The 22,265-nt window shown below is 37.5% G+C and overlaps 2 protein-coding genes across 4 annotated transcripts; both read left to right on the top strand.

Moving 5' to 3' along the window:
* The first annotated feature begins 1,065 nt into the window (after window positions 1-1,065).
* On the top strand, window positions 1,066-8,176 carry LOC106667895. Of its 2 annotated transcripts, none has more exons than XM_014396148.2 (4): window positions 1,066-1,455; window positions 6,808-6,887; window positions 6,955-7,123; window positions 7,192-8,176. In XM_014396148.2, the coding sequence occupies exons 1-4, from the start codon at window positions 1,323-1,325 to the stop codon at window positions 7,857-7,859; spliced, it is 1,050 nt and encodes a 349-aa protein (XP_014251634.1). In that variant the 5' UTR covers window positions 1,066-1,322; the 3' UTR covers window positions 7,860-8,176. The 2 variants fall into 2 exon arrangements, with proteins under 2 accessions (XP_014251634.1, XP_014251633.1); XM_014396147.2 differs by having other exon boundaries at window positions 1,072-1,455; window positions 6,955-7,126; window positions 7,192-8,168.
* A 5,460-nt stretch (window positions 8,177-13,636) lies between these two features.
* LOC106667896 lies at window positions 13,637-14,505 on the top strand. Of its 2 annotated transcripts, none has more exons than XM_014396149.2 (3): window positions 13,637-13,956; window positions 14,118-14,197; window positions 14,309-14,505. In XM_014396149.2, exons 1-3 carry the CDS (start codon window positions 13,839-13,841, stop codon window positions 14,498-14,500), a joined length of 390 nt encoding a protein of 129 aa, XP_014251635.1. In that variant the 5' UTR covers window positions 13,637-13,838; the 3' UTR covers window positions 14,501-14,505. The 2 variants fall into 2 exon arrangements, with proteins under 2 accessions (XP_014251635.1, XP_014251636.1); XM_014396150.2 differs by having other exon boundaries at window positions 14,118-14,207; window positions 14,309-14,490.
* Window positions 14,506-22,265: the final 7,760 nt, after the last annotated feature.

Genomic DNA, 22,265 nt, shown 5'->3' with positions numbered 1-22,265 from the left:
TCAAGGAATAATCGCATAAATAAATACATTTTTGTTTCTTTGTTTAAATTATGAATAATTTAAAAAAGTGTAATTTTCAATACATGTAATTGTATATAATGTAATAGATCCATCACAGTTCGTGGTCCGATTGACCAATTAACATTTTTCAATTCATTCATATTTTTATGAAAGATATTGGTCGAGATTAAAAAGTCAGTGTCACGAGCGAGATTCGAACCCACGATCTTCGGCTAAATACGCCGCTGCTCTACCACTTAAGCTATTGTGACTTCGATCCTTTCGGACACGAACTTCTCATCTCAACCTCACCTCTGGAATTTTCCCCCCTTTTTGCCATTTTTTCCGCGACAAATGAAATGGCCATGGAGAGCTTTCGTGTAGATATACTTAAATTTAATTATTAAATCCATTACAGTTCGTGGTCTGATTGACCAATTAACATTTTTCAATTCATTCATATTTTTATGAAAGGTATTGGTCGAGATTAAAAAGTCAGTGTCACGAGCGGGAATCGAACCCACGATCTTCCGCTAAATACGCCGCTGCTCTACCACTTGAGCTATTGTGACTTCGATCCTTTCGGACACGAACTTCTCATCTCAACCTCACCTCTGGAATTGTCCCCCCTTTTTGCCATTTTTTCCGCGACAAATGAAATGGCTATGGATAGCTTTCCTGAAGATATACTTCAATTTAATAATTAAATCCATTACAGTTCGTGGTCTGATTGACCAATTCACATTTTTCAATTAATTAATATTTGTATGAAAGGTATTGGTCGAGGTAAAAAGTCAGTGTCACGAGCGGGATTCGAACCCACGAAATTAATATTTAATAATTAATTGAAAAATGTTAATTGGTCAATCGGACCACGAACTGTAATTTTCATTTCATCGCTATATGCCCTATTTTAAGATCGTATAAGAGTAAATATTTCAATAAAGAAATATATCAGAGTATGTGTCATGTATTGTTTAATTCGCCGATTGCTGCTCGTGATGAATTTATCGATAATTGTAATCTAGATAATCTAGATATTTAATTTTATCTTCTTTCCTTCTGTCTTGACAATGGGAGCAGTAGCATACTTATTGGGTGATATTTTCAATTTTTTTCCTTGCATCATTTGACTACTCTGCCTATTACGGTTTCGGATTTTTCTTCTTTAGTGTCGGCCCCAATCCATAATCCTTATTACAGGATCAGAAGGGAATAATAAAATAGACAATCATGTTAATAACTAAAACAGCTGAGACGCCATCTGATATTTTGCGAAGTGCTTCAAATCATTGATATCGAAATGTACGAACGTGATCAACATGGGTTTAAAAATTTCAATAATTCCAGTTCCTTCAAGAGGATGTACCAGGGCTGTCTTATGTATACTATTGGCATACGCCAGTGCCCAAATGTGCCTCTTCATCCATACGTATTACGTCGGAAACGAACCAGGTAATACACTATTAGTTAATTTATTTATTATATTTCCTACAACTTAGGACCGAGATCTTCTGTTGACATTACTTTATACGGGGGAAACTAACTAAACATTGTTTTTTTGAGTAACTGGTAGCAGCAAACAGCTTAATCATATACATATAATACATAACAGTAAAACAATGTTTAACTGTCTCTTATAAGTTAGTCATTTATAAATTCTTTACCTGCAAGAATCGGTAATACAAAGGCTTAAAAAGTTGACCATAAGGTCGGTGGCCATGACGGTGTAAAAGATCGATTTACACATAACTTTGGCGAGACAGTATCGTGACCAGCCCGTGTTCCAAGCCACCACACTAGTCACTGTTTCATGATTCGTGTAATAATCACTATAGCAACTTTTTCTTGAATGAATAACCATTTTCAGAAATAAAAACTAATTGTTGAAATTTACCAGAGGTAGTACTTAAGTCCTTTTATATCGGTAGAAGCAGCTGAGAACTATCTTGAGCGTGCTATGATACCTTCCTCCTGGAGGTAACAGGCGATTGTCTGAGGTTTTATGTGATTTGTCTTCCTTTGTCGATGGTAATTGAGTTAATCCATTGTGTCATCTTCTTGTCTTCCGCAACTGTTTTGCAGCCTTGATATAACGGATATCAGTGGAAAATTGTCTGATATAATTTATCTGGGCGAAGCATTGTCGAGTTTTGGTTGAAATGCGTAGGTCATTTCTTTGTGGCCGGTTAAGATGACGTCTTGACCGTTCAGAATGGTCGAAAGTATTTTACAACCGAATAGACGGCAGGCAATATTCTGTCAAACTTTTCAGATTGCATGTTTTTGTAGCACTCCACCTACTGCAAAATTTGATGCGTCCGTTGTTGTCCTGCGTGAGGAGTGTGCCAGGGTTACAGTCTTTGACAGACTTCATTGGACTTTCCAGAATGTGTGTTTTAGTTGAGAAGTCCAATTTATTTGAGTAGAAGGTCTGACGGTAGTGGCGTGTAAAGGAGAGATTGAAGATCGACAATTTTGGATGAAACGTCTATAGAAATTGACAAGTCCTAAGAAGCATTTAAGGAGCGGACGGTGGTGGGCAGTCGGAAGTTTTGGATGGCTGTAACTCCGGACATATGCCGTTTCCTGATGTTTCGGCTAGTGCCGAAAAAATTCTGAAAAATGAACTGAAAATAAACTAATTCTAACAAAATAAAATAGGTGAACTTAAGAATAATTCACTAGTTTTCGTGGTCCGCTTGACCAATTAATTTTTTTTCAATTAATTAAGGTTTTCTGTTGAGATAAAAAAGTCAGTGTCAAGAGCGGGATTCGAACCCACGACCTTCGGCTAGATACGCCGCTACTCTACCACTTGAGCTACCGTGACATTGATCCACTCGGACACTAACTTCCCATCTCAACCCCACCTTCGAATTTTTATGAATAATTTGAATGGAAATAATATAGAATCTTTGCAAGGAATCAATTAGTCACCATTAAGAGCAAAGGTAAGAGGGTACTTACCACCAGTCACGAGTCGTCTCGTCGGAAGCATCGAGCTCGAACGGGCCGCGGCCAGAAGGAACGTGTTTCGCAAATCGTGATGGTCTCAAATCGGACTTCTCGGTCTTTTTTGTGACCAATAATGGCTACTTGCACTGACTTTGGATAAAGGAATAAAAAAGCAACTTTAAAGGTAACGGAGGAAATCGTAATATTCGATGGGTCGTAAGAGCGGGCAGACATTTTTCATGCCTTGAGACCAACTGGATTAACCAAGCCCCCTTCCTTTAAAATCAACGGTCACCTCTAGCTGTGATTTCAAATCGAACTATTTTACAGGCGTAAATACCTGAAATTTGAAATACAAGAAACCGATGTGATATGTGTTCAATTAATTCATTGCTTTAAAATTATTTGTTAAAGTGATTGTTTATGTTTTTTATTTCTTGACCTGTTTTATATAAAATTGGTTATTTTAAGATTAGGATCCTGTGGGGATTTTGAGAGTTTTGTAAGGAACGTTGACTAAAAGTTAAGCCTTGAGACACAGGCCGATTTCGTTTTAGTGGCCATATAGGTGAGATTTTTTGAGAGGACAAGTCTAGTTTTGCTTGTCGATTGTTGTTGTACAGTATTATTCAAAAATTTTACAAGGATTTTTCGGTTCGATTGAGGATCAGTAACTACCTGTTTTGTTGTTGTACATCTCCTTTCATTACTTATTTTGCAAGTAAATATTTTTTTCTTATCAGTCGTTCAGCAAGTTTGGTTACTTGTGCTATCGAAGTTTTATTGACTTATGCTAATAGTTGATTTATTGTAGGCTGAAAATGATCATAGGGAATTTTGAGGTCGAGGGTTTATTCAAACTTAGAACTTAGAAAGGTACTAACAGTTAGTGAATAAGAAAGTGTATCTGACTTTAATTTCCCGTGTTTTTAGTGTTAGTTTTGCTTGACTGAATGGCATTTATTCTGAGGACTTAATTTTTTCTTACGTTTGGTGCACTAAGCACCCCCAGTCATATGCAGGATGAGGTTCAGCACAATTTAGGCATTTCGAGCGGTTCGAACAGCTTTGCCATGCCATTCTCTCCACATTTTCCACAATTATTGATTTGACATTTTTTCATAATGTATCTGTATCGATAGCAAGAAAACCTCATCAGTGCATTTGGTTCAAATAAACTTTAACCCTGAGAAGATCAAAGGTAATTTTTTAGTACTTTTTTATTTTCGATAGTTCTTTATATTCTTTTGACCTGGAGTATTTATGACATGCATTTCGTAAAGGCCGCCAAAACGGCACAACATAAAGAAGGCAGATTGTTCCGACGATTGAGGAGGCAGTAGAAGAGGAAGGCAGAGGCCTAAACGGAGAGTGGAGCCACGCTTGATCGGAGGTACTAGTCAGTCGCATTTAGTGTTAGAAAAAAAAGTAAAAACAAATGCGTGACGTGAGGTGTTTGTGTTGAAATGTTCGTCAGCTGGTGCCCATTAAAACAAGGTTTAGTACATTATTATACACGACTTATCTAAAAGAAAATAATACTAAAGAAACTTTAGACTTAACTACTCAAATTAAATTTTAGTTATAAGAAAATATTCTCTTTTCCCTTTAATTTCTTTGTAATAAATAACCGTTAATCACATTTTAACGATTCTATTATTTGTTTTTAATATAAGAAGTTTTTTTCGTGTTAAACGGCTATTAATATTTTATTAATTACAAACATTAATCCCCCAGCATTATAAATACTGGAACATCATGTGACTCAAGTTCATTGAATTTCAGATTCATCGCAGTTAATTCCCTAACTAATCGAGCGCCATTGAAAAACCAGCTTCTCGTCGGAACGTCGCGTTGGCGGGGGTATCGGCGGGTTCACTTTTGCGATTCTGTCGAGAGACGTGGTTGTAGAAATCCTTCAACCTGATGATGAGCTAAGGGCTCGAAATCCGGATCGTTGCAAAACAACTTACTGTGAGTAGGAACTATCATTTTAAAAAGGATTGAACACCGCACCCACTCCATCATTCATCATTTCCATCATATTTGTTCATTACACAGAGAAAAAATGTAAATTGGATACAAGAATTGTGAATTAAACTAAATGTAAACAAGGAACTCCTATGACCATATTCATTGTTATTTGGCTCCTGATAAGTGAAGATAGTTGCCGGTGATGTAGAGATTGAAGATCATATACACGCAACTAACACTGCTAAGTTCGTTTGCCGAGTTAAAACGGAATGTTAATTATGTACATTCAAAACTTTCGAGAGGTCACCGACTGTGACAGTTATAAAAACTACCACTATTTGAGTTTTTAAAAGTTCATTTTAGGGAAATTACAACTATTATCGATATACGCTCCACTACAGCTAGTAAGTTGGGTTGAGATGAAGTAAAGCAAGCATGCTTCTAAAGGGGGCGAGAGTGCAACTATACACATTTTATCTATTACGCGTCTATTGTTATATCTACGATAATTGTTATTAAACATATATGTATTTGATCCCTGTGATTTCATAAACGTTGCGATAAACTAATTGTCTAGTGAATTAGCGTAGCATTATATTTTATAAATTATACTTCTTGTGGCCAACAATATTAAGTAATTATTTAGATGCCATTGGTTTAGGTTCTTTTGTTTTTGTAGGCCTCTGGTGATGATCTGGTGATGGTGTATGATCAGAGGCTTGTAACAGTCTCTGAACAACTTTAAAAGTGTCAAGACCGCGTTCTTTGTGCGCATGCGTGAACGAAAACCTCTTGTTTTTTGAAGTGTCAGTCCGGTGTTCAGTTTGGAGCCCCTCTGGGATCGAGGTTAGAGGAGGAAAGTACTGAGCTTCCCCTCAACCGATTATCCCACTAGCAATTTCTCCAGAGATGCATGGATTGTCCTTCTTCGCGAAGTCAATGTATCCCCGCTACAATGGCCCATTGGACGAATACAACAATGCATGCCAGGAAAGGATGGTCAAGTCCGCGTGGTCAAGGTCCGAACCGCAGAAGGTGAATTTATTCGTCCAGTGGTTAAATTGTCGTCTTTGCTCCCAGAAGGAGACAATGATGATGACTCTAAAATTTAATGATTAACTTTGGTGGGCGGTATGTTGGGGCCAACAATATTAAAGTAATTATTTAGATGCCATGGGTTTAGGTGCTTTTGTTTTTGTAGGCCTTGTAACAGTCTCTGAACAACTTTAAAAGTGTCAAGACCGCGTTCTTTGTGCGCATGCGTGAACGAAAACCTCTTGTTTTGTGAAGTGTCAATCCGGTGTTCAGTTTGGATAACCAGAAAATTACCAAACCCGTCGTGTCGTCTGCCTTAGACAAAATCCGCCATCGTGAAGGCACTTTATCTAACCGCCGCATGAATCATAAGAGAAGCTACATATCCTATCCGCTGACGTCAACTAGACATGAGGTAACAATCTCGAGCTGATACGTTGTGCTCGAGATTGCTCTTCTTTTATTATTGTTGTTGCCCGCCTGCCGCATCTACGGAATTGATAATTAAATTCTTGCCAAGAAGTCAACTCAAATATTATGGAGCTTAAACTCTTGATTATTTATAAGATAATAAATTCATATGTAAATCAAATTTAGTTATAAAGAATATTGTTAATTTAGATTAAAGTGCTGGCATCTATTACTTTAATTAGTAAAGACATAATAAATGTTGAATCCGGATTTTTTTTTGTTCTTATTTAATAATTACATGTATACCAGCCCTACCGCGGATCCGAAATTAATTCAAGCATTTTGCAAAGTTGTTCGGTCACTGTACAATACCATAAGCGAGTGTTCTACATCTTCTCACTCATCTTAATGCATAACGTTTTGCTTCAGATACAATAACATTATTGAAGATGTTATGCATGTTAATCATGTTTAGTTCTTCGTCTGTGTCGATTGTTGCCGTAAAAAAGGTAAGTTGTCAGTTAAAAATTCCGATGTGAACAATACAAACTGCCAAATTCAATTTTATTTCATCAGGAAATGATGTTTGCTATTCAGTCATCCGAAATAATGCTGCTCACCGCTGGATTTGGCATACTGATATATACTATCATGTTTTCCAGTATTTTCTATAGGAATTGGGACTGGGATAGCCCAAATTTCAAAAAGAGTTTTTCAGTTTTTCTATTTCAGCGGATTATTTTTGGTTGTAAGGATAACGACAATTGACTACAAGGGCACTCACGATACTAATTTGTTGCGTCTTTTTTTCAGGTATATTTATACCTTCGTATCTTATACTTCGTAAATATAGAATCAAGCGGACGGATATGTTAGATCTAAATAAGTGGGATATCGAAGATATCTTCGAAATTCCATTAGACGAAAACCAAGAAATTAAGGAGCCATTCTCAGCGTTTCCCAACCCAAAAAGTCAACCTCCATTCATTGATCCCCATACAATGAAACGTCCAGAGATTAATTCGCACATTAAAAATTTTGGCGGTGGTGGCGGCTTCAGCGGTGGTGGAGGCGTAAATATTGGCGGTAAAGGAGGTAATACGAATGGAAAACAAGAAGATAAAGATAAAAAGGACAGTAAGTCTAAGGAAGAACCAAAACAGGAACGAAACATCGGAGCATTACACCCAGTGGGAGGAAACTTTCTATATGGCACTTGGGAAGAGAACGAATTGGGCTACACCTACAAACATCCCGTGCCTAGACCTATAATCAAACGGCCCTTTGGAGGAATTACAGGTGCTTCGCCTGCCTTTCTTCCTAAAACGTTTTTCCCGCTGGATCCACCAGCCAAGAAAAGAAGAAAACCTTACAGGGACCCTAAAATTCCAGTATCCTCGTTCGCTCCACCAGGGTACCCACTCTATCCCCTTCCATCACCACAATATCCTCATATTCCCGTTTTTCCGAAAAAACAGTAAATAATAAACGTTTTTAATTTGATAGTAGCAATATATCTGATAGATATTGACATCTAATAATCGATTATTTTCTTTCGTAAAAAAATTATATTTGTGTTTTCTTGTGAATCTGTCGGTATAAATGTATGAACAATAAATCCTGTTTCAACCAGACCACCTCTACCAATTAACACAAAAAATTTATCTCTACCCACAACTATTTCACGCAAACTTAAAAAAAAGTAGAGAAGCCAAAGCAACATGAGCAAACTGCGGGGGTGATCACCCTGCGACTTACAGAGGGTGCAATGCTTTTAAAGAAGAGTCTCCTAGGTCAGAAACTTTTATTTTCATGATGTGAATGTTGATGTTTATTTTACACTGGTGCGTATCTATTATATGCAACCAGCAAATAGGATTTCAATTTATGATTGAAGCATTACGGGCGTTATAGAGACAGCTACCCATTGGTGGATTAATAAAATGATATTTCTCAATTAAGAGGACTTTTATCCATATTCTTTTCAGTCGCTTACGAGGCAATTGTGAGCAATGGAGTAATCGTATTTGCGTGTTAGAGAAACAATTAGTCTTAAGATTTTGGATTGAAAACTTTGTAATCTTTGAATATTGGAATACTTGGCCGATCCATAAACTTGGCACCCGTACATGAAAAAGGTTTGGATAAGTATCTGTATGATGAAAGTTTTGATGCTAATTCTGATTGTCAGTTAAGTATGTAATAAAATATTTTAAATCGTTTGTTGAGTGTCTGTTTTTTACTGGTGTTTGTGGATTCCAAGTTAATCTTCAATCAAATTAAGTACTAAATAGTTAACTTTGTCGGATTGAGGAACAGGTTCATAGTATGTATATGCTAAGACAAGTCTCACGGCGGAGTGTAAAGGTTGGTTCGAGTTTATTTATTAGATACTTTCACATACATTTTGTACAAAGTGACTACAAGGGGAAATGTCTAGGACATTATACATCCTTGTGGCAGAGGGCTTACGTATATTTACAATATTTGTTGATTTGGCCTAGAGAAATAAGAACCGTGGTGAAAATTATACTAAAAACCACTCGCAGAAAGAATACATTAATAAATAGGAAAGTTACAAATAACATATAATTATTGTTAAGTGAATTTTGTGATCTGTACGTCGCGCGTCTAAAAGGCCGTGAAGTGACGGGTTTTGTTGTTAGAGACGCGCTTGACGACGAGGTCCAGACTCTTCTTCGCTCCCGCACGTGTTCGAGGCAGTCCCGCAACCCGTAACTTTGTGTAAGACTTTGTGTACGAGGTATAATTTATTCGCGACCGTTTACTCTTCAGCGCGAATATCAACTTTAAAACCTCTAGATAGAATTTATTATCAAGGTATCAGGATTGCAACAGGGGCGTTTAGAACAAGCCCTTTTTATAGTCTCTGCAATGATGCCGGTGTCCTTCCTCCGGAACTTTTCAGGGAGAAGGCAATTCTTAGGTTTGTTGCTAGACTTTGGTCTAAGCCTTTCCATCTTCTATTTCTTTCAGTTTTCCGTAACCCTCACCAAGATATGTACTCGTTCCTAAGAACTAGGACAAGACCTCTCTGAATCCGCGGTACTGAAATGTTGAGATTAGGAGGGAATACCTTGCCGGCGGTTGAGGGTTTAAAATTGCTAGATATCCCACCGTAGGCATTACCTACTGCCACAATTATCGAAGATCTGGCCTTGTTGAAGAGAAACACCTTCTCTGATGATCAAGGCAGAATTCTTGCGAATTTTAAATAACTATCCCAATTATAAAGTTTTTTATACCGATGGGTCTAAAAATGAAATTGGTGAAGTGTGTGGGATATTTGCTGATGAGTATAACTTCAGCTGGTCTCTATCGAATGAGGCTAGCGTATACACAGCTCAACTTCATGCAATCAGAAGATCATTGAGCATTATAAAGGAATCACCAGGAATTGGTAATGCCATTATTTGCTCTGATTCGTAAAGTAGTCTCGAAGCAATCAAAAATAATTTCTCGGTTGACCCTTACATCTTAGAAATTCACAAATATCTCTATGAAATCAGAACACTCAACAAACATGTGATATTTGTTTGGGTTCCTAGTCATGTCGGTATTTCTGGAAATGAAAAAGCTGATCAACAGGCAAGAAACGCTGCAAACCATCCACAAAGAACAGATCAATTTCCTCTCCGTCCAGATGATATAGTCGTTTATGTTAAAAACATTTTCAAACGAAAGTTGGCGGCAAGATGGAATGTCTGTAGAGATAGTATGAAAGAAATTAAGCCAGTTAGTTGTAGATAAATGGCCAACTGAGGAACATGAGAGAAAAGAACTTGTGATTCTCTCTAGATTGCGAATAGGCCATATCAGGCTAATCCATATTAGGCTTTTAATAGGCAACAACCTTCCAACTTGTCCTCGATGTACGCGAAGTGGAGAACGCACCATTTTGACAGTAAAACATATTTTGGTCGACTGTCCCACTTTACAATCCTTTAGGCAAAGGCTCAACCTTTCGAGTGATTTACAGGAGTTACTGGGTCCATTGACTACATATGTACAATAGATAAGTTTCATAAACAACACATTTCTTTAATATTAGCTAATTTCATAAATAAGTTAATAAATAAGCAAGTTAATAAATAATTACTAATTACTATGAGTTAAAAATCATTGAATAGACTTGTACAATACCTAGTCTGACATTTACTAACTTGGTAAATAAATAAATAAATAAATACATATATAAACAGTAAAATTAACAATTTAATAAATAATATCACAGTGAATAAATATACTAAGCAGTCATACTAAAATGTGTTTGATCCTCCTGTGTTTCCAATTTTTGTTGAGGTTATAGTTTCCTACATTCTTTACTGTCATATTTGTACTCTCAGCGCTACGTTCATAAAAGGAGCTAGTAATCCTTTTGATATCATCCTTAATGTATGGGATGTTTAAAATTTCGTGCACATAATTTATAAGAACAGTTCTTTTAGAGGATGTAATTAACCTTAAAAATTTATTTTGAATTGTTTGTAGGCACTTTATATTGGTGTTACTTATGTAGCTCCATACCTGACAGGCGTATAACAGCATTGGTCTGACTATGGTTTTATATATAATGAGTTCCTACTTCCATAGGGAGTGTAAAGGTGATAGGCTGTGAATTTGATGGAACTTTATTTTCCAAAGACTCCATTTTTCAATTGTTGGTAATTGGTTTTGTATCATAAGTGAAGCTTGTGTCGTAAATGGATGATGTGTTAATATGGCGGTATGTGGCAATAAGATCATTCTCATTTGTGAGCATATCAGAACTAAAAATTGAGTTCAAAACTGAGCGAGCATTGACTCTTGTGGCACACCTGCAAGCACTTCTTCCATTTCAGAAGTCTCCGATCCCTGGTTTACTACGAAAAATCTCTTCTTAAGGTATTGTATAATCATGAACCTGGGCTAAAAATAATTTTATTTTTAAAATCTCTCATGCCATAATCTAACTCTGTGAAGTTGGTAAGTAGTGAAATGAATGGTTCGAAAGCCAAATTGATGGTCTGGTAAGATGTAGTTTGAAGTAGCAATAGAGATAACTCTTTTCTAAATTTTTAGTTTTTTTTTAAATAATTTAGGAACAATGGGTAACAAACTGGTAGGACGAGGGGATGAGGGAGAGTTTAAATTTTTATGGGGCTTTGGGATAATTTTGATGTAAAAAGTTTCCATTGAAGGTAAAGTGTGTAGTTCTCAAAATTGCATTAAATAAAAAAGCCAGAAAGACCACATTCTTGAAGAACTTCAGCTGTTATCAAATCATGACATGGTGATTTTTTTAAGGAATCTCTTCTTCTTTTTTTTTTCTTTTTTTTTGGGGGGGGGGTTATTGGTTTAGGTGGCAGAACTAGTGGTACAGGTGTCATAAGTGAATCTGATTTAAATTTATCATATTAAGTTATGAGGTGTGAATACCTCGAAGAGATGTTTCGTAAATGTTGGGACTTTTCCTTATCGGAAATGATCCATGTTGAGAGTAGCTGAGGCAACACTATGACGCACGACATGTTTAGTACTACTCCACCGGCTCCCATCCTTGTTTACAAGCTTTTTAAATGTGTTTCGTATGATTATTGTTTAAACAGTTTAATTATTTTTTCAATGTATTGAAATATTTGTTGTAATTTTGTTTTTCAATGCCTGATCTAAGTAAGTTGCCAAAGGTTTTTAGTCCGCCTTCATTTGTATATTAATTGCCTTACTTAGAAAGGATATATTGGAAGATTTTCTTTTTGAGTGTGAGAATGAAAATTGAAGAATTTTGTACTGTTTCATAAAAACACAACTATAACACTTCAACACATTGGACTTTATACACCGAGACTTGCCTTGTCGGAGTCATTGGCAGATAGGAAAGAAAATCATAGTCCGTATGTCTTTGACACTAGTAAGCAACTGACCAGCTGATTGATTCCCAAAAACTGGGCCCATTGCATCAGCCACGGTTAAAACCGAGTTAACTGTAAAGTCGTTCCTTCGTAGTCTCTTTGTACAGTTATAGCTAGTGATAGTATTCATTCATTGTTTGCATTGATTGTTGTACCACTTTCCGTTGATTTTTATTTAGTACTTTTGTGTTTTTACTGTTTCCTTAATTTTTCTTTATATGTCGGAGAAAATTGTTGTTGAGATTCCTGTATCTATTAAAGAATTAATCATTGTCGCATTCGTAAAAATGGTCTTGTTGGTTCTTTGTCATAAAAGTTGTACATTTATAATAAATGTAATGAAAAATTTTGCTAAAACTTATAGAACTTTATCATTTCCTTTGGAATCAACGACTTATATAATACACATTTAAGAAACGAAAGAAAAAAGAGTGTTTCGGGAAGTTCGGCACGGTCATGTCGGCCCTCTTGCTGGCCGGCGGTTTCTGTTCATCGCCACCCTAAACATATTTCTGTTCAAAGCATTTTATGACCCTTAGTGATTGATTGCCTTTAATAACGATAATTTTAAAAAACACTTAAACAGAGACCAGCTGAATAAAAGAAAATATGCCAGTAATTGCGAACTAATCATTTATATCACGGACATATAGGTCAGGAAGGTAATGAAAAAGCGGACGAGGCAGCTAAGGCCGGGACGACCCAACCTCCGGACTTAATCTGACCCTCGGCTGCAAGAATGCAATAAAAAACATGATTAAAAACAGCGGATTTACAGAGAAGCTCTAGCGCATCAAAAGTACTGCCGATGAGTGGCCTCGGAGCTTCTGACTCGTAGAAGAAGGGTCATCCTCACCCTATTAAGAATAGGCCATGCGAGATTGACACAAGGACTCTTATATATTTACATGTGAATAAGAATGAATGCATTTAAGAATGAACGTGAGTATGAATGGGTTGGGAACTGCATATGTTAGGTGCTGAAATGACCTAGCGGTTGACAGCAACCCCCTCCCCATGGGGGAGCCTGTATAAATCTAAACCCACAATCATTTATATGGTCTAAGTTGGACATCTAAAATTGTCACTATTTATTTTCCTTTATTTTTTATTCTTTATTTATTATGTTTTTACCTATGGATCTTGATTTTTTTTTAAATTAACGCTCTTGCCAAAAGTAGTGGGGAAAAGTCTTAAAAGTACCACAGATCGTAATAAAACAATATAATGTATAACGATTTTTAAAAAACCTTAGCGATTTGTTTCATTTACTTTACAGTTACAATTAAGAGTTCAAAAAGAGCGGTTTTATACATTTTTTTCAAGCAATCAAAAAGGCTGCGGAAGTTTCAGTTAGTCACCCGTTCAACCATAATAAATAATAATTTGTTGATGAAAATGAACAAAGATACCGTTTATTGTGTAAACTTTCGGCTCTTTTTATTAGTGAAAAATGACTAAGACATCCAGAGGAATTTTGTCAGTCGACACAATCGTCCACATTCATCTATTTCTGCCTGACTTTCAAGACCAAGTTGTACGTGTGTAATGACGATCTGGACAACGAGAAATGGTGCGATCATGTTCGCGACCATCATGATGATATACTCGATCGTGCATATGTGCCTGTTCATCGGTGTTTTCTTTCAAAAAAGAGCGGAACCAGGTAAACATGACGAGAATATTTTCTTTGAAAGGAACATAAATAATGCTCACTCCCCATTATGCTTGACAATTTATTTTTAAACGCTTTTGCGTAGGATTTGCTTGTAAACTACATACTTTGTTTATGTTCATGAGGAAAAATAATATATTCTTGTTTTTCAGACTGGATAGTTTTGTTCAAACTTGTTTGTGATTTCATACTGCTACCATCTTCGATACTACTTCTAATAGCAATTGTCAAGGTGAATGAAGGTGATTCTATTTCATACAAACAGTATTCATGGTTACTTTCCCCAACTAAAAAATGTTATGAATCATTGTCATTAATACTAAATTTATGTTTTTCGCTACAGGACAACCTGACGATAATGTTGATTAGTGAAACCATGTACTTTTCCACATCCATAGGGTTTTTGCTCTACGCAGTCATTTTCGTGATATTGTTCATAAAGCGGCAAGAATTTGGTACCCCCTTCATTTCATTTATGGCGCAACGAGTTTTCTTCTTTGGTAAGAAAGTTTATTACCATTTTAATGGGTTTTAAACAAAAAGGAGGGCTTGCATTATAAACAAAAGACGTCAAAAAATTGAACAAATCTTTCTTAATTTTTGATTTAAACAAATCAATCCCGATTTTTTAGTTACATTAACAATTGTAACGTTTCTGCAATTTAAATGCAATTTTATAATTTGAATATTTTGAAGTTAAACCGAATTCGTTATCACTTCGAAATTTCTACTTCGATATGATTTTTCGGAAAATAGTTACATTTAGCTGGGAATAATACTTTAAATTACAAAAAGGTCATTTAGCCCAAAGCTGTACTGTTGTATCTGTTGGAGACACATAATGGGTATTGTCCCTTGGTAGGAAAAGGGAATTTATACAATTGCTACTCAAATTGTAGTTAGTAGTCTAGTCACCAATCACAGCATCCCCATTTTCCTGCACCCAATATCACCTTTATTCCTAACTGCATCTCCACACAGCAGCGATAATACTCAAGACCTCAGAAAGCACTTTGTTATACGTGTCTCCTCCTTGTTTTTTGATCTTGACATCTCGGTACCTCCGCTTTAAAAGATAAATGTCTGGCAACTAGGTGAGCCTAAAATCTCTCTAAACTTGATTATATTTCTAAAAGAGCCCCGCCTGAGTTATACAAACAGGAATTCCTTAAACTGTGCACCTCTGACAGGTTTTGTTTATACCGACGGCTCCAAGAATTCAATCGTTGTGGGAGTTGCTTTTGTATCGGGTTGTCCGGAAAATAATGCAGGATTTTAAGTTTTCATTTAAAAAAATCTATATAAAATATTCTGTTTACGTTTACAGGATTACTCATTTGTATGAATGTCAACACTTATTAATCCTCTTCCAAATGATATTGTTTGTTTACCTCTGTAGCATTCCGCTACTTGGAAATAATTCAGTCATCCTTATAATGTCAAAGCGAGAATTTCGTACGATTTTCTTTTACGAGTTTAAACTCGGCCGAAGCGGAGCCCAAACGGCTAGAAACATTAACCAAGTCTGGGGCGAGGGTTGTGTTAATGAGTGCACTGTGCAAAGGTGGTTTAAAAAATTTCGGGAGGGAGATTTCAGCCTTGAAGATGAAGAAGGTCGTGGAAGGCCTTCCTCTCTTAATGATGATGTTCTGCGATCAGTGGTGGAAGAAAACCCCAAAACAACTGTTCGAGAACTTGCAGAGCAACTCAAAGTCAGTAAAACGACCGTCGCTGACCACCTCAAGGCGATTGGAAAAGTGAAAAAACTCGAAAATTGGGTTCCACACTCATTAAACGATCGCCAAAAAAATCAGCGCTTTGATGTTTGTGCATCACTTCTTTGTCGAAACAAAAATGACCCATTTCTGGCCAGAATTGTTACATGTGACGAAAAGTGGATTCTCTACGATAACACTAGACGTTCTGGACAGTGGCTCGACAAAGGAGAAGCTCCAATACATTTTCCAAAGCCCCCAACTCATCAAAAAAAGGTAATGGTTACGGTATGGTGGGCTTCATTTGGTTTAATACACTACAGCTTCTTAAATCCTGGCGAAACCATCAATGCTGAATCATACTGTAACCAAATTAATACCATGCATCAGAAATTGGCAGTAATGAAGCCCTCTTTGGTCAATCGGAAAGGGCCCATTTTGTTGCATGACAACGCTCGACCACATGTGTCACGTGTAACGTCACAAAAATTATTGGAGCTTGGCTATGAAACTTTGCCTCACCCACCCTACTCTCCGGACCTCTCGCCTACTGACTACCATTTTTTTAGACACCTGGACCACTACTTACAACACATAATATTCAAAAATCAAACGGAACTGGAAAATGCATTTATTGACTTTATCAATTCTAAAAATTCTGAATTCTACTCAGACGGAATTAATAAGTTACCAACACGTTTTATTTTGATTAAAGAACATTGCTTTAAAGTAACTAGTTTCTTTTTTTTTGTTTAATACCAAAATCCTGCATTATTTTCCGGACAACCCAATACGCAACTCAAAAGTAATGAGTTTGCTCTTCCTGCAATAAGTAGCAACTTCACCACCGAGCTCGTTGTGCTCAATAAAAGTGAGGATATTGTATTCCCTGTCATACAACGACTGGGCGGGTGCACGGATTTCCAAGCTGCGCTGCACCTATACAGAATCAATCACCCTTAACCCCGGAAATACTCCTAGCCCCGAGGGACTTTCGGTCGAACAATATCACTGTGTTATTCATGTGGATTCCGGGTCATTGTGACATTCGTGCTGACGTGGTGGCCAAATCGGCGGTCACGGAAGGGATATGGATAAATCGGGTTTCTGGGGAAGTGGCATAACGAATGGTGTGAACAGCTGCGAGAAATTAAGGAAGATATAAAACAATGGTCCTCCACCATTCAAACTTTTCGAACTTCCCGTAAGGAAGAAACGGTCCTAGCTCGCCTCAGAATAGGTAATTGCAGACTCACGAATTGTTTTCTCATCACAAAAGAACCTCCACCGATCTGTCAGGGTTGTGACATCCCGCTAACTTTTCCTATCCCCTGGAGGTCCTTTCTAAATTAAACTTACCTTCAGGTGACTTCAAAAAGCTCAACCAAAATATCTTGCCCACAATAGGAACAAATTAGCAGAGTTGCGCAGCCTTTATTATTCCTGAATGGAAATAAAACGAAAGATGAAACGTGAAAATAAAATAAAAAAGGTTACTTCCTTGACCAAAAATAAATTTATTATACCTTTAAAATAGGATTAAAATATAAATGAATATAAATGGGCCTGTGACGTGATATGAACCAAAACACTATCTTAATAGACGAATGCAAAAACGAAAGACAACGGTACTCACTATGCAATTAAATTCAAGGGAGATCAGTAGAAGGAGGTCTTCGCTCGGGCAATTCTCAATCGGCTCTCTCACCGTGCACGTTTTTCGGCGAACTTCTTCCCGACGCCCGGCGCAGAGGGAGCATCGATAACGATTCCCGAGTATCGGAAATTAATATCGTTACACTGTCAAACATATTCTTACTGTCTGTGCTCGATTTGAGCCGGAAAGGAGCGCATGTGGTGATTTTCGTGAAGGGCTGGCCGGCGGTTTCTGTTCATCGTCACCCTAAACATACGTTCAAGGCAGATTATGACTCTTAGGGCCCGTTGCACCAACTTGGTTTAAACTAAATTCAGAAATGAACCGAGTTCAACTAAAAAATTGCGTTTTTTCGATTTGTCCTTAACCGCGTTCAAACGGAGATCGTGGTTCAAACGGTTGCCGAGCGTGGGTTGAATGGAGATCAGAGCTTCCGACGTCCATAATAATATTGGGTGTTCGACTACTCGTGTTACAAATTTTGCCAGTAGATTCTACATTTAAAATAGAACCAAAAATTCTTAAACTTTTTTTTCAATTTCAAGACCTTACTTCAAATAAACAATGATAACTCCAAAACAGAAAGGTTTTGGACAAATCCGTTGAGACCAGTGAAAACTACGTCAAATTTCCAATAAGACGTGATTAATACTACAATTGTAAACGTTGGTGAAATAAGCATTTTAATAGGCAAAACTTTGAAAAATAATTATTTTTTCAATGTTAAAAAACTTGTTATGGTGATTCTAAATTACTATTTCCAAACCTAGAGACCAGCAAATTTAAAAAAACGTACTCCATTTAATATCCTTTTTTAGTGGTGTATTTGCTATTTTAATTACTTTTTTCAAAGATGAAGAAATTGTTGAAGGAAAGTTAAAAACCGTGGTTGATTGATAATATGGAAAGATCCAGATGTCAACAAAATTTTTCTCACACATTCTAGGAAAGAAAAATTTAGGAAAATGTAAAAACACATAAATAAACATAAATATAAGTCTACGGAAGTGGTACAAGAGCCAATGTAAACAATGCATAAATTCGATCACTAGCTATAATCGTACAAATAGACTACAATCAGTTCCACTAACTAATGGTTGAACTAGGATCAGTTGAACTGTGGTCCCTTACAAATGGTGCAACGCTCCCGTGAACTTGGTGCAAATTATGAACGACGTTCCAATGAACATGGTTTTAGCCGTGGCTGGTGCAACCCTTATGGCCACTAGGGTTGTACCACTCACGATCAAAACAGTAGTTAATAATATGACATACTGGTTATATTATTAAGAAATGGACATCGTTCAACTCTGATCTTCGTTTAACCCACAAATTTGAACTAGGATCACCGTTTGAACGCTGTTCGAGACAAATTGAAAAACGGCAATCTTTGAGTTGAACTCGGTTCATTTCTCAATTGAGTTTAAACCGAATTGGTGCAACGGGACCTTAGTGGTTGCTTGCCTTAATTGCCTTTAATAATAATTTTAAAAAACACTAAAACACGGACGAGTTGAATAAAAGAAAAAGAAAATATGTCAGAAATAGCGAACTGCTCATTTACATCATGGACATATAGGTCAGGAGGGTAATGAAAAAGCGGACGACCCAACTTCCAGTTTTAATCAGACTTAATCACCACGATCTGACCCTCTGGCTAACAATGCGATAAAAAACACGATTAAAAAAATGGCAGCGTCAATCAGCTGGATTTACAGAGAAGCTCTCGCGCATCAAAAGCACTGTCGAGCCTCGGATCTTCTGACTCGTAGAAGAAGGATCATCCTCACCCTATTAAGAACAGGCCATGTGAGATTGGCACAAGGACACTTACATTTGGGCCAAAGCACATGTATCGGTAAGGCATGTAATGAAATGGTGGAAATGGTTCCTCGATGTGTCCCACCTATTTGAAGGTTGCAATTCCTTGGCTCCATGCATAGAGCGCGCAGGTATGTCACCAGTTTTGAGAATTGTGCTTGTGCCCGGCAGCGAGCATTTGGGTCCTTGGTTCCGATTATTCAAGGAAATAAGGTTGTTCTGTTAGTACAAATAGTTGTGCACACCTAACTTGTGTTAAGAGTGAATGTACTCATTAGCTTGAATTTACTTGTTAGCGTGAATGTGATGTGAGAGGGTCGATGGTGAAATATAGAGTACTCCATCGACCCTCAATTAGGTTACGTGTATATGTGTAAAGGGTGATTGAGGAATATCGATCTTTCCACCACCCTTATTGAATAGGCGATATGTAAATAAGGGTGAATGTATTTAAGAATGAACGTGAGTACGAATGAGTTAGGAACTGCATATGTTAGGTGCTGAATTGATCTAGCGGGTGACAGCAACCCCCTCCCAAAAAGAGGCCTGTATAAACCCAAATCCAAAATCATCTATACGGTCTAAGTTGGATACCTAAAATTGTCACTATTTGTTCTACTTTTTATTTTTTTATTCTTTATTTATGTTTCTACCTATGGATCTTGATTTTTTAAAATTAACGATCTTGCCAATAGTAGTGGGGAAAAGTTTTAAAAGTACAGTACTACAATTTGTAATAAAACAATGTTATAATATATGCAGGGAATTAAAGTACTCCCACAAATAAAAAAAGAAAGAGTTAAAGTTTATTGATAAAAAGCACATAAAACACGTACGAGAACAACTAAATAACATCAAACTACGTTAGCTTAAAAATCGAGTACGTAGGACAGTGTGGTTGGTTACAACTAGTAGAAAATCAGCTAAGGCCCCGATAGAGGGGAGAGCTGAAACAGTTCTCGCCACGTAGGGCCTCCGATGACGTTGTGACGGTCAACATCCTACATTGGGCCATTCTGGATATCGTCCGTCCCGGCTTCATGTACTCTGCAGCAGTAGACGTTGTAGTGGTCCTTCGGGGTTCCCTATGTTACGAACATCGTACCTGTCAGGCCCTCGAAGTTTAGTTATTACCTATGGTCCTAGATATTTAAGGTGATTTTTCCCGAAGGAAGGAATTGTGAGCGTTGTTTGGCCACCCAGTTTCCGAGTTGAAAGGATCGTGCGGCTTCCGTCGTCTGTTTTTTGGTTTTTCGTTGTTCCTCCTGAGCGGACTGGATTTGTTTTCTAGCTTTGATTCTTTCCTCTTCACGACCGTCCAAGAAATGTTTTACATATTCCTCTTCGATAACACTTTTGTCATAATTCGTTAGGTTGTTTCATCACGACACCGATCATTAGCTTAAACTGTGTCGTTTGAAATGACCGCTGTTTATTGCACGTTGAACGTCCGTTAAGGCGAAAATGTATTTACACCCTTTTCGTGTTGCCGGGAGCGGTCCCAGCTGGTCGATGTGAAGCGTGTGGAGAGGAACATCCCCCTTGTCGATGCTGTATAGTTCTCCTTCCAATCTTCCGTGTTTCCGTTGGCAAAAAATGCATGGTATGCCATTGGGGATCAAGAGTTTAGATTCCCCGTTGATTCCCTTCAACGAAATGTCGTCTTGAAGTTTGTAGTCATTGTAAGGGCCTTTCCCAAGAAGTTGATTAATTAATTGGCATTCGTTATCTTTGAGTTGCGTTTCGGGTATTCTTGCTAGAAATTCGTATCGGATTGCTAGGATCGCTGGATTGCGGCTGAGAGCATCACAGTGCTGCATCCGGCTTCCCGAGCGATGCTCGATCGTGTAGTCGTATTCCTGGAGTCCGAGAGCCCATCTCGCGATCCGTGGTATGACTTCTTTCTTCTCCAACGTTGCTCGAATTGCTGCACAGTCTGTAAGTATTTTGAAGTGTATTCCAATGAGATAAACACGATTTTTTTTAAGCCGTTGACAACGGCGAGTACTTCCAATCCGTAAATGGTACATTTGCTTTCTGCGGGTGAAGTTTTTTTGCACCGGTTGCATCTGTCCTTCATTGTTTTCATCAATATAGCACCGAACCCGTCCTTAGATGAGTTCTAGGCAGAATTTTATTTCCTGTTCAACCGTCAACAGTTCTGGACGAGAGAGCCGGCGTGGGTACTGATACAGGTGTATACCGTCAATGAGTAGAACATTTAATTCTATACCGGCTGATTTTATTGCTCGAGGTGGTATTTATTCCTTGAGGGAACGAAAGTAATTGTAAAAATTTTCCAAATTTGTACAAGTTTCCAACTTCGATTTGTAAATCAGTCTTCAGTGTTAATATTTAAAATTTCGTAGATATCCTCGTTTCGTTTCCTTGTGTATGGAATTCGTGAGATCCTAGGCCGTTATCGTTACTCCTGGGTGGAGGGAAATTTTTCCGAGAAGCGAGAAAAATCGTGACGTCATCAGGGTCAAGTCTGAGCCGGTGTCGAGAATTCCTATAGCATTGATTGCCAATGGTGACATCAAATGTCATAGAGAACGAAGCGTGAGGCGGTTTTGGCGGAATGATCACAAGTCTCATATGAAGGGACGAACTCACCGTAGGGGAAGGGGTTGGTGGTCCTTCTGTGAGATTTGGCGATTTCGTTTTCAGAGCGCAATTTTTGGAAATGTGACCTTCAAATTTATTACAATTTAAACATTTTATACCTTTTTCCTTTGAATAGCATGCATTTAAGACGTGGTATCCACGGTAGTAGCAGTTTTTCTCGGTCGTAGTGTTGAACAGATTTCCTGTCCGGCGTTGGAATAGACTGAAACGTGTCACTTTTTGTAGGGATGCTGTTTTTCATCATCTGTTCGTAAATGGTCATTTTATCTTTAAATTCTGATAAGTTTTTAGTCCCGTACAGGACGGATTTATTGAATTCCGTGTCCTGAATCCCTTTGATTACTTATATAAATAAAGCATCGTCGTCCAACTTACCCCCATCGCGATCTCGCGAAAGCGGTAAAAGTACTGTCGTAACGTTTCATTTTACTGTTTTCTTGATGTCGAAAAAAGCATGTGGATTTCTGCGCTGTTCAGTG

The sequence above is a fragment of the Cimex lectularius genome, unplaced genomic scaffold, assembly GCF_000648675.2.
Source record: "Cimex lectularius strain Harlan isolate CLEC.00 unplaced genomic scaffold, Clec_2.1 scaffold281, whole genome shotgun sequence".
NCBI classification, from domain to species: Eukaryota; Metazoa; Arthropoda; class Insecta; order Hemiptera; family Cimicidae; genus Cimex; species Cimex lectularius.
Note: the sequence above shows the minus strand (reverse complement) of the source record. Positions and strands in the feature narration are given on the sequence as shown.

What these genes read in the sequence shown, in the direction of transcription:
- LOC106667895 (XM_014396147.2), top strand. Translation starts at nt 1,323, where the DNA reads ATGGGTTTAAAAATTTCAATAATTCCAGTTCCTTCAAGAGGATGTACC. An exon ending in TTACGTCGGAAACGAACCAG is followed by an intron (nt 1,456 to 6,807) that starts GTAATACACTAT and finishes GTTTTGCTTCAG; the next exon opens with ATACAATAACATTATTGAAG. An exon ending in CGATTGTTGCCGTAAAAAAG is followed by an intron (nt 6,888 to 6,954) that starts GTAAGTTGTCAG and finishes TTATTTCATCAG; the next exon opens with GAAATGATGTTTGCTATTCA.
- LOC106667896 (XM_014396149.2), top strand. Translation starts at nt 13,839, where the DNA reads ATGACGATCTGGACAACGAGAAATGGTGCGATCATGTTCGCGACCATC. An exon ending in TCAAAAAAGAGCGGAACCAG is followed by an intron (nt 13,957 to 14,117) that starts GTAAACATGACG and finishes CTTGTTTTTCAG; the next exon opens with ACTGGATAGTTTTGTTCAAA. An exon ending in TTCTAATAGCAATTGTCAAG is followed by an intron (nt 14,198 to 14,308) that starts GTGAATGAAGGT and finishes TTTTCGCTACAG; the next exon opens with GACAACCTGACGATAATGTT.